Source organism: Puntigrus tetrazona, chromosome 14, assembly GCF_018831695.1.
Source record: "Puntigrus tetrazona isolate hp1 chromosome 14, ASM1883169v1, whole genome shotgun sequence".
NCBI lineage: Eukaryota > Metazoa > Chordata > Actinopteri > Cypriniformes > Cyprinidae > Puntigrus > Puntigrus tetrazona.
This window is the reverse complement of record NC_056712.1, coordinates 24,051,035-24,063,291: the sequence shown is the minus strand read 5'-3', so window position 1 is coordinate 24,063,291 and position 12,257 is coordinate 24,051,035. Positions and strand designations below refer to the sequence as shown.

General features: G+C 37.4%; 1 protein-coding gene and 1 non-coding gene across 3 annotated transcripts; both read right to left on the bottom strand.

Moving 5' to 3' along the window:
• Positions 1-15: 15 nt before the first annotated feature.
• Positions 16-8,586, bottom strand: cstf2 (cleavage stimulation factor, 3' pre-RNA, subunit 2). Of its 2 annotated transcripts, XM_043257562.1 has the most exons (15): positions 8,421-8,586; positions 7,968-8,046; positions 7,712-7,881; positions 7,471-7,607; positions 6,767-6,886; positions 6,136-6,258; positions 5,013-5,115; positions 4,862-4,924; positions 3,826-3,885; positions 2,873-3,017; positions 2,294-2,451; positions 1,928-2,052; positions 794-832; positions 355-493; positions 16-212 (listed from the first exon to the last, which is right to left on the bottom strand). In XM_043257562.1, exons 1-14 carry the CDS (start codon positions 8,497-8,499, stop codon positions 371-373), a joined length of 1,524 nt encoding a protein of 507 aa, XP_043113497.1. In that variant the 5' UTR covers positions 8,500-8,586; the 3' UTR covers positions 16-212; positions 355-370. The 2 variants fall into 2 exon arrangements, with proteins under 2 accessions (XP_043113497.1, XP_043113498.1); XM_043257563.1 differs by lacking the exon at positions 3,826-3,885.
• Positions 8,587-11,516: 2,930 nt separating this feature from the next.
• trnav-uac lies at positions 11,517-11,589 on the bottom strand. Its single transcript has one exon. It is a non-coding gene; the product is annotated as a tRNA-Val (tRNA).
• Positions 11,590-12,257: the final 668 nt, after the last annotated feature.

Genomic DNA, 12,257 nt, shown 5'->3' with positions numbered 1-12,257 from the left:
TTTTTATTTCAAAACCCAGTTTTGTATTTTTTTATTTTTTCATGAGAAGTAAACTGTAAACTACTACTGTTCATATACAACTGATCTCACTTGAAATAAGAAAATAACCACTATAAAACAAAAACAACAACAACAAAGTTACAGATGTGGATGTTCTGCAGACCAATACAAAAGCAGCCGGGGGATGGTTGTCTGATCGGATGCGTACGTTCCTGTAATAAAGTTGAAGAGTCAGATTTTAAGACTTGCACTAACCCAAATGAATCCCTGGTACCTAAGAAAACCCATGTCTGCTTTGTCACAGAGCCTGTAATTATTATAAATAGGCTTCTTAGGTTGGAAGAAAGAACTCACGTCACAGGATGAGTATTCAGGGTGCGCCTGCTGTCTTTTGAATCTGCTCCTTCAGTATCAGGATACTCTGTCTCTGTTCTGGTGGCAGCATGGCGATCTGTTCTGGGGTCAGCTGCAGGACCTGCATAATCAAGGCAGCCTGGGAATGTGGAAACACAGCATATCTATTATTATCTATGAGACAGAAGCAATGTTGCATAATGAAAGATTGGAACTGAAGAGTGAGAGCTGTCAACATTAGGAGTTAACAAGTTGACTAGTAATTCTGGAAAATCAGGTCACCGAAACACAAAATGAAGCTGACCTGAAATATCCTTTAACAATATTATACAGTTTCTATGAATATATACATTCAGGAAATTCGTTGGAATTTTTAGTTTCAGTTAAAACAAAGACCCCATCATACAAAAGTGTGTGGGAAAAAAAAAAATAGACTCACTTTCTCGTGGTCTTGTGATGACACGTCTGATGTAGGACCCTGTTAAAAGACATTTAAAGATGCAGACATATAAATTAAATACTGCAAGCTATATATCGTTTGCTGACATAGAGCTGTTTATACACCTTTTTTGCTGAGTTTCGGTTGCTGATTTTTTGTGAAGCGATGCTGTTCAAGAAAAGGCGTGTTTGTTTTCTTTATTTTATTAAATAACAACGTTTGGTTGATAGGTTAGTGCACGCAAATATGTAATAATTTGGCCATTACACACTGAACTATTTTAATAGCTGCAACAGTGGTATAAGTCATTTTGGGAAAAGGCGGTCTAAGGTCAGACTACGGTAATTATTGTTGTCACATTTATTAACATTAAAATGGATCTTTGTAAGATCTGATACATTTAAATGAATTTGTGTTTTTCATGCTTGACAAGGGGCCACATATGACGCAGAGATATGCAACTGCTACACTACATATTCATATAAACATAATAATTTGAGAAGCACAGAGTGATGTGATTCTGCATTTGTGCCGGGTCCAAACGCAGGATTTAGGTAAGAAAACGGTTATTAATTATTTGTATGGCCTGCCATGCCAAATCATGGCAAATCTGTGCTTGCTTTTCTGTTTAAGCGTTTTTGTGAGCATATATACAATAACAAATACTTGTAAAACAACATTTTACAATAAATAACATTAACTAATGGAATCTTAAAGTGTTTAATTGCGCATTACAATATACACACTGTTTGTATTTTGCTATAAAACTGGCAGATTTTAAAAAGATACTTTAGAATACCCCTGCCATGCTTGCAATCCAGGCCAGTTGCATGAGCAAATGGATATATCAAAATATATAATCTTTATTCTCGTAATATTTCAACTTTAATCCTGTAATTATATATTAACATTTATTTTAAGGCGACACTAAAACGCTGTCATATAATAATGCACTACAGACAAAAATAAACAAAAAGCTAATAATTTGAAATCTGCAAACTTGCTTTAAAGTTTTGTATTTTTCAAACACAGGTTCTACTGACTTAAAAATAGCTGCTTTTATTTTTATATTTCAGAAACAATGAGATAATCAAATTTGGGGCTCCTAGACATTAAAAGGTCTGGAAATCTTACCGGTCTCGCTGCTGGAGGTGCACTTTGTCCCATACCATGGGGGGGAGGACCCGGCATTCCTCCAGCCACAGGAACCCTTTGGCCAGATATCGGACCCCGAGCATCAACGGCTCTTGGATCACGACCTTGAGGAATACATTTTTTTTTAATCTTATCTGTAAGAGAATCCTTCAAACTGAGTGTTATTTCAGAAAGGAGTAAAACCAGTATTGGATTCTTTTCACGTTTCCTGGTTTCTCAGACATCATAGTCGTCGTGTTTTATTGCAGTGAATGGGAAAGTACTTTTTGAAAAACAAACTTAGGTTGGTGAGAAGGGTCCACAAAGCAGCCACATCAGGCAAAATGAAACTACATTTTTAAGTACCTCTTGCCTCCATTGGTGGACCACGCTGCTCCATCATAGGACCTCTAGGTTCTCCCATCATGGGTCCTCCTCTCATGTCATGAGGGCCACGCATGTCTGGGGGCGCCATATGCATGGGCGGCCCCTGATGTTGTGGAGGGCCTCCGATGTAACCATGTCTGTAAGTGAACAACAAAAATAAAAAGCTTTTGTTATGAACTTCGTTAAACAAATGAATGGTGACCAATAAATAAATAAAAAGCCTGATGTACAATACCATTCAAAAAGAAATGTTTCCTGACTACTAAATTATGATTTATGAAGGATTATGTTACACCGAAAACAGAAATAATGGCTGCTGAAAATTCAGTATGGCACTCAAATAAAACAAAATTACCTAAAATATTCATAATTATTTATATAATGATTTTTTAAAATATTTTCAACCATTAAAAAAACGAAAGTAGACATTTTGCCTAAATGTTCTACAGACATTTTACGTAAGCTAAGTAAGCTTTCTGACAACACTAACGAGACTATTGTGTCGATGATCGGCTGTGATTATCTAAATGTCACTTCAACAAAGTTAGTATGCATTACCCTGGCTCCACCATATCTCCAGTAACATTGACCAATGATCCACCTCGCGGATCATTCGGACCATCTCCGAGCAGGCCTCTGGGTGGGATCCCTGGAGGGCCTTGAGGAGCCCCTCGCATTGGGGCGCGTGGGTCTACTATCGGCACTGCAAAAAGAGAGGAGGTTTACGGATTTTGAAAAACGTCCATTTGAAGGAAAAAAAATTAGCTGGCTATAGAATCAAATTGCTAAAATAAACTAGTGTTAAAGTGCATTACAAAAACGTCGACATGTTTATTCAATCAAAAAACATGAATAATGAGGTTGCATTGTCAAGCGCATGTTTCCCAGATACGACACCGCTATGATACACCAAGACGATTCCTTTAGCGTCAAGGAAATTAGACTGAAGGAAACAAAAAGGTTCCACTTCACAAACAAAAGGATATTGTTTCACCTGTCACAGTGACACTGATAAAAGAGAACTTCAACATCTTTACAAAGTGAAACTCATCAATACTCTCTATTCTGCTACATTGGCACATTCCATTAGGCAACAAGACTTCATTGTTCAGGGTTTTGGAAACGTTACAATAAAAGGGTTCGCACTGTTTACAATGTGTTGTCTTCACTCCTTCAGCACTTTTGTTTTAGTGACAATACAGCAGAACACACCCATGTTACAACACTATTCACGACCGCGTGCTAATCAGCGATTAGCCTGTCAACAATGTTTTTCGGGTCAATTGCTTGAAGAGTTTCGCTTCTCTCTACACGTCTACATGGTATTTTGCACACTATCTTTGACGCAATGGATGTTCCACGTACTGCTGTCAAATGGTTCACGTGTGATGCTTAAGGGTAGGCAGAGGTAATAAGTACACTACAAAAGGTGCATGTAGGGATAAAATAATGAGCAGGGGAGACTATTGACAGATCTGTTCTGAGCAGACCACAGTTTATACCCATGATACCTTGAGGCCGCTCGATAGCAGCCTGCCCAGCTGCTCCCACAGGAGAGTCCTGAAGGTTTCCTGGGTCAGCATTAAGTGAAGAAAACAGGAGAAAGAACTGAGACAGCGCATGGTAGCACTTACTGATATTACCCAGGGATGCTTGTACTGATGTTTATGGACATGGGTTGGAGTAGTAGTCGATATAGGTTTTTAATTGGCTAATGCAGATACAAATATCTAGGACTCAAAGTGTCCTATATAATGCAACATACCAATACATAAAACTATATATAAAAGTATAAACATAAATGTCTAGGGTCAGCTAGTATTTTATGCTCTCATAAGCTCAAATCTATTTGATGAAAATTACAGTAAAACTGTAATAGTGAACTTTTACAATTAAAAAAAATTACAATTTAATTTATTCAGCAGCCATCATTCCAGACTACAGCATCACATGATTCTTTAAATATAATAAAAATATGCTGATTGGTGTTCAATTAATACTACTTGTTATTGTTCACAGTAAAAAAAAACATTGCTATTTGACAAAAATGTTTTTTTTTACTGTGACGTGATTCATTTATGCACCCTTGCTAAAGATAATATAGTTATAATAGTTATAATATACAAGTTAAAATATTTTTTCAAAAGTCACTAACCACCAAACTTTATCAGTAATGTACACACTCAAAATTGATTACAAAAATGTTACAGTTTATATGTAATTATATGCCATCTAAATGTTGCCACAACAATATTGACTGAATTAAAATCTTGAGAAAATGCACCTTGAAGAAATGTAAATTAAATCACTACATAAAAGCCTATGTTAGTGTTATTACTTGTGGACAGAAACCACGTAGTAATATCAATTTTCTCACGATGACTGTGAATGTCCTAAATGATAATGATACTACTTCCAAATCCTAAGAAAAAAAAAAACATACATTTGCTGAAAAAGCAAATTAGTGTAATGGAAAAAAAATGTGATCATAACAGTCACAGAAATATCAAGTGTATAATCATACACAAAGAATTCTAAAATGAATACCTGGTCCTCTGTCCATGGGCACAGGGCCTCCCGGAGGGATCCCTATCTGAGGTTGCATCCCACCTTTAGATGAAGAGGACAGCGATAAACTGCTGTAACTACTCACACACATACATGAGCACCAAAGTAATCCTTGGACAACCGAGCATACCAGCTGGTCCCATGGGTCCCTGTCCTGGCATTGGTCCGGGTACTCCACCTCCCATCTGCGGAGGCTGCATCATCTGTGGGGCTCCGTTCACATGCATACCTGGCTGTGAGTCAGAAGATCAACAGAAGATTACTTGTGAGCACTAATAAAGCAGAATGGCTTGACTGTCCATAAACCCAACTCAGACATAAGACACAATCTGTGAAAGAGCGTGAACGTTATTAAAGCACAAAAGACTACAAATCTCTAAGTCAAACACGTGAGGTCAATAATATTTTTTAAAGGAATTAATACTTTTATTTAATAATGATGCACTGAAAATCATGAGAAAAAATATTAAGCAGCACAACTAGGGGGTATTCCAGAAAGCACGAGTCGAAAAAGTGAGCCATGCTGTTTCTTTCTTCTGTTCAAAGATCATTTATATACTTGACGCCACCTACCATATTTTTTTTGTTTAATCCTTAATCCTTGAGAATAAGAATTATATTGTTTAATTGATGCTAATTATATAAGTCGTCATATAAGATACTAACTTTTATTATAAAAATACATTCAAGAAAATGTGGATCCTTGATGTGCGAGATATAAATCTAAATCTAAACATTACCTTGCCATAATATCATGAAAACTATTATATATGACAATAAATATATTCAAATTATTATAATATAACCATATTAGAATAACGCATTACACAATACATCTTACAAACAGAATTTCTTGTAATAATATATAATATTATGCACAATCTGTCACACCCACTGGAAACATAACCTACTCCAGAACAGGTCATCTTCAGAGAGCAACTTGCTATGTCTACTTGCATACCCTGAAAGTTACCTCCGTTTTTGAAATCGAAAGTATCTGCTTGCTTATTCTTAAAAGCGTATGTATGCATGTATGTCACATAATCTGCTTCCTGGAACAGCCCCGTTTTTCAACACTGATAAAAATAAGAAGTGTTTCTTGAGCAGCGAAACAGCATATCAGAACGATTTCTGAAGAATCATGTGACACTGAAGCTGAAAATTCACATGAATAAATTACATCTTTAATTTGAAAAAATATATAAATTTTTAATTGCAATTATATTTTAAAACATAAAATGTGTAATACTGACCATCGGCTGAGGCTGAGAGACTGGCACATTGGACTGAGGAAGGGGCTGGTTAGGTGCTGGGACCGCTCCGGGCTGAGGGCTTGGGTTTATGGGCGGAACCACAGCTGGACGGTGGAGCATTTTCTATGAGAATAACGGGTGATTTTTTTTCCTCATCTCAGCATACATGCCACATTTCCAAAAACTGATAAAAACTATTGTCACAATCCTTGTTATTTGCAAGAATACTTATTTAAGGAAATTGATAGGATGTTCATTTTTTTCCATTCATGTGCTAAGACAGTTTACTTTCTCTAGTGTGTTCCTTTAGAGCAGTGGTTCCCAACCGGTGTGCCGCGGCACTAAGGGGTGCCGTGAGGTCTTTTGAGGGTGCCGCCAAAATTTCAACAAAATTTTTTTATTAAGGCAGAATCAGTGTAAACAGTATTCTCATATCATCTAGGACTAGGTATAAGGTGTTGTTGCATGCAAACTCTCGAAATGAAACAAATAAATAAATAATAATAAAAAAGCTACGGAGATTTTAAATATCTATTTCCTTATAAGGGTGCCGGGAACTTTTAAAAGGCTTTCCAAGGGTGCCTCAAACAAGAAAAGGTTGGGAACCACTGCTTTAGAGGCATGACCTTACCAGAGCGATTTCAGGGTCCACAATCCTCATGACCACCTGAGCCTGGAGCAGGGCGTAGGCGAGCTGAGGATTCTGAAGGAGCATGTTCCTGGCCTCCTGAGGACTGTTCTGCACGCATAACTGTACAAACAAGAACAGGACGAGAAATTCAACAACCACAAATAAACTATTAATGAAGCACTTCAAACCTCTTTCCCATTTACAACAGCAGCATAAATTGCTGTAGGAGTGTTGCAGCAGCAGAGACAGACTTTTCTTTAATTCAAAGATAGAGGAAGTTTATTGAACAAACTGTGTGTCTCTAAACATACCAAACAATGATTTTAAAAAAGTATGTACTGAACTAATGGTTATTTCAAATGTAATTATTGGAAACAATAAGATTACTAGCAATTAAAGAAGTAAACTTCAACAAAAATTTAAATTCTGTCATCATCTACTCATTTTAGAGGTGTATTACATTTAATTACAAACATAGCTTTTTTTTTATGAAAACGTGTCATTTGAGGTTTTATGCAGAAGGTTTGTCTTCTGCAAACTTTTTTGCAACTTCAAAGTTTTGAGTTTTGAAGAACAAAAGTCTTACGAATCTGGAACAATATGTGGGTAGTTAAATTCTTCATTTTTTGTGAACTAATCATTTAATAACTTGCTTTCTACAAGCATTTTGGACCCTATTAACTTTAACAAGTTCCTATAATCACCTTCATCTGTTTCATCAGCTCAAACATCTGTTCGGGAGGCAGACTGGCCACTGCCCTGCTGATGGACTCGGGGGCTTCTTCTGGTGTGCAGCCGTCTCCATAAGGGGACTCAATAATAGGAGCTCCGGTCCCCAAACCTGTGAATGCAAGCGTGCAGGTTTAAAAAGGGCCACAAGATTTAGAAATCAAAAAATTCAACCCCCCATTGGATAAAATATTACACTTCAGAACTCAAACTTACTTTTGAGCTCCTCTTTATTTTTCTCACTAGCAGCATTATCGACGCGGAGGGCTCTGCCGCTGAACTCTCTGCCATTCAGGTTACGCATGGCGCTGAGCGCCGTCTCCTGATCCTGGTACTCACAAAAGCCATATCCCTTTGGCTTACCCGTTTCTCTGTCATACACCAACCTGCGAGAAGTGTGTTTTTCACGATAAACGCCAGGGTTTCCTCTAAAGTGACTGAAGCATGTTGATTCAAGCATTACTGTGTATACCTAAAACTGACGACAAGTCCAACCTCTGAGAAGATGTCTTTCAGCTGCTCCTCGGTGGCCTCATAAGGAATGTTTCCCACTGTTATCAAAACACGAACGATAAAGAAAATAATGAACAATTTTGCAAACTGGTTCACTGTAGCAGCAGCTGTTCTCACCCCGTTCTGTTTATTGGTGATATGCTACTTTTTACCACTTACACCACTACTGCAGTCCATCCACATCTGCAGTAGTTTTTTTTACACCTACTGAGTGTATACGTTAGCATATGTGTTAAAAATGCAAATAATACGATTTCCAATAATAACTTATAGACCTAAAAAATACATACTGTGGAATAAGGTGTTACACACTCTTACTGCAGAGTTTTAGTTGTTACTAACGGGTTTAGCTTAGCGGCTAATGAAACTTATGAAGAGTAGAACCAAACCAAGCCGGTCTCTTTATACATACCGAAAACCGAGCGCAACGAGCGGTCCACGGCCGGGTCTCTCGCAGCTGCAGCTGCCGCTGCAAGCGCTGAATTCGCCATATGTTCAACGATAAAATTACAGCTAACGCGATAAATGACCAGCACAGAGACACGCGAAGCCAGAGACCGTGAAGTAAACAGAAAGATGGCGCTAGACGACCGGCAAGTTGATATTTCAAAATAAAAGTCCGAAGAAGCGCTTGATTAAGCTGTTGAAGTCTCTCGCTGTCAGAAATATTTATTCATTATTCAGCGCACAACAAGATTATATAGCGTGATTAACAACGAAGAGAAAAGGAAATTTAAAAATGCACAGTAAAAAAAAATTATAATAATAATTTAATAATAATAACAATAATAATATAGGCATATAAATAATTTAAATAAAATACTGCGCTCACATTTTTTTATTAATATAATATATAATATTGCCAATGCACTGCCTGGTTGGATGTTAGCCAAGATTAACATAAATGCAGTAATCCACAATTTTTCTTAAAATAATATGTGAAGTCAGGAAATGGCCTATATTTTCCCACTATATGCAGGTCTTGAATGTTCTATTTAATGCATTTTGCTGTCAGAGGTGTGGAAGTTTATATGAACATTTTAATGCAATGTTACATTTTTTAGGAGTGAAAGCAAATAGAGCAGATTTCCCGATGCCACATATTCTCCAGAAGCAAAATTGCTGACATATTCTTTATAGCCAAGAAATTCCAAAGAAAACGAGAGTAAATATCTCTGAAGAGTGAGAATCATTACTCAATGTGGCAGCCATTACAAATGTTTTATATCTACTGACAATTGTTTTGACAACAAATGAAAAAGTGTTCACAGAGAGAGCTCAGGAGTGCGTGTAGGGGGCCAGACCTAAACATCAACCTAAATATCTCCGAGAAATATTTCTCAACCCTGTCGGCCTTAGCATGCTCACTAGGGGGCTGTATGGCACTATTTTTCTTTTAGTTTCCTTTTGTTTTCTTTTCCATTATCTTTAAAGCTTCTTTTTAGAATGGCACGTATTACAAAATTTCTAGAATACAAATAGAATACAAATTTAAATAGAAAATTTTAAATTGACAAATTGCACCTAAAGTTCAGGATTTTTCTCCATGCAGAATAAGATTTTTTTTTCTCATTGCCCTATATTTAGATTTGCTTTTTTATTGATTTGATCTTTATTTAAATTATTTTAATATTTCACTTTGAAATTATTTAAAATGAATACATAACTCCAAAAAAAAAAGTTCAAAGCTGTTGTAAGACTTCAGAAGTCACATAACAATACGCTGCATGAGTCAAACTTGTTTTTAACAGCCTCTGGTCTCTATTCACTTTCACTAAATTGAAATAATGGCACGAGATCCTCGTTTTTAGTTCCATAAGAAAATGTACATTTATTATTTTATGGGTGAACTTTTCCTTGCAAACATCCAGTGAGTTTTGGCATTGGTTATTGCAGCAAGTAGATCTAGAACTTTATGTTATAAAATATTAATTGTAAAATGAAAAAAGCAGGAATCTCACTACGTCTCACTTAATGCTGTGACCATATGAATTTTGACTGCATATTGATATTAGCATCTGAGTAACATCATACTGTTCTCAGTCTGTTATTTTGTTAGTTCGCTTAGTACTAGCACAGCAGGACCTATATATTTTTTATGATAATATATTTTATTGTGTTACAGATATATTGATCGGAAACATATTATTGTTTTATTTGCTATTTTCCAGCACTGTAAATCATATAATATGTTCCTTCAGAACCTTGGACAGCTCCAATCCTGACATTAAAACAAGAAAATGCAAAGACGTGACATTTATCAATTTTCTGTGAGTCTGTTTAGTTAGGACAATCTCTTCCCCTTTGTTGTCTGTAAACCACAAATGAAAAGCAGAAAATCCCTCATTGTTCGGCAAATATTTTACTCATCATTATGGAGAGTGGAAATTGGATACTATGTAAACAAATTTATCACGAAATGTGATGTGTTTGCGAATGTGGATTAAAGCAACATCTTTCCGAAAGCGACAAAGCTCATTTTAAACAGCGCTCTAGTTAACTCTATTGGTATAAAAGAGGTCCGTAAGTAAACATATTCTATCCACAATTGCCACAATTTTTTCAGTCGCTATTTGATTTGTCATGGTGCATGTAAAAAAAAAGCTTCGTATTTAGCCTACGAACAATTTCTGCTCTAAAAATATTTCATATCAGTTTCATCTTCATGTACTGTAGAAATGTGTTGTAAAACATTACACTGAGAAATGCATTAAATGTAAACAAAATGTTAAAAAGCTACGCCGTCAGCCCCAGCTAGCCTCATTTTAGAGGGATCCTTAACTAACAACATTTTAGAGGTGTTTGGGCACAACCTAAAAGATAAAAGGTACGTCTCTGTACCTTATTCATCCCCGAACAGCAGCCTACATACTAGTACATTAAACATGCATAATAGTACGTAAAATGCATATTAGTATTTAGAAAACGTTTTGTCTCTGCTCTGCTGAAAAAAAGCATACTTAGGTTTTGTTGGATACTTTCATCCAAACAGTGTCTCAGTGCATTAAATACCTCATTTGTGCTTAGGGGCGTGCCCTGGCCTTGCAGCGCGAAGTGACCGATAAGCAGCCGCAGCACTGGGCGATGATGAAGTCTGCTAAAGTCTACTTTAATTGGTGACCGAGTTTTTGGAGCAGCAGCAGCCAGGCAGAAATGCGCGGTGCTGGGTTCGCGTTGCATGTAACAGTAGGGGTCGCACAAACACTATATTTCTTCGACTGCACGCTAGCACGCCGCTAGAATGTCGCTTGTCGCCGTCATTAACCCAAAGGTTTTATTTACAGTTTAGCTAATGGCGTTGCAGTTCGACTTATTTTCTACCAAGCGATACATACGTTAGGCCTGGCCTGTCTTTTTCGTACGGCTATCTTCGTTTATTAGCGTCACGGACACAGAACGCATGCATATAGTTAATCGAAAGCGGTTCGCCAGGAAACGCTACGGTGCACCAAGAGCCACGGCGTCGTTGCAAGTGCCGACGCTCTTTAATCGCGACAGGAAAAACGCTTGGTTCCACTGGGGCTCGAACCCAGGACCTTCTGCGTGTAAAGCAGACGTGATAACCACTACACTATGGAACCGCTCGCGCCGACCCGTCCGCGAGGACGACAGAAAACCCGCCGAGCGCTAAACTGGCCGATCTCGTTAGCGCTAATGAAGTAAACCGTGAGCGTCTTTGTCTGGACGTGTCGTTGAGGTTGGCTCCGTTTTCCGATCGCGTCCCTCTCGCGTCGCCTGCTGTCGTGGGTTTCTTGTTTGTGCGAGCTCAGTTCAGGCGTTCAGCGCGGGGTCAGAACGCCATGCGTTCTCCGGGAACCAAAGTCATCCCGAGTCTGGCCGAAGTAGAAGACTACCGTGTTGTGTAGATTGCATAAAATTGCCATTTTTAACATCTTACTTAATAATGTTTTATTTGTAAAGCTCAATCTATCCATTTAAATGACCATAAAATAGATTTAAAGGGTATTATGTGAAATTAAATAGCTAAGCACAGACACACTAGACAAGTTAGGCCTATGGTTGCTGATCTATCTATCTATCTATCTATCTATCTATCTATCTATCTATCTATCTATCTATCTATCTATCATCAAGATTAATCAGTAAGTGAAAGCATCCGCTGACATCAAACCTCAGATATTTTATGATGAATTTTTTCAATGACATTCTGGGGTTAATATGCAAACAGCTCAATACATTCTCTTCATTACATTGCTTCAGGCTGAATGGGTGCATAAAGCTTGATGCA

Excerpts from the sequence above, each read along its gene's own strand:
- cstf2 (XM_043257562.1), bottom strand. The coding sequence starts at position 8,499 with ATGGCGAATTCAGCGCTTGCAGCGGCAGCTGCAGCTGCGAGAGACCCG. Across the intron at positions 6,887-7,470 it reads AGCTGATGAAACAGATGAAG|TTATGCGTGCAGAACAGTCC; the intron begins GTGATTATAGGA and ends TTGTTTGTACAG. Across the intron at positions 2,452-2,872 it reads GGAGATATGGTGGAGCCAGG|ACATGGTTACATCGGAGGCC; the intron begins GTAATGCATACT and ends GTTCACTTACAG.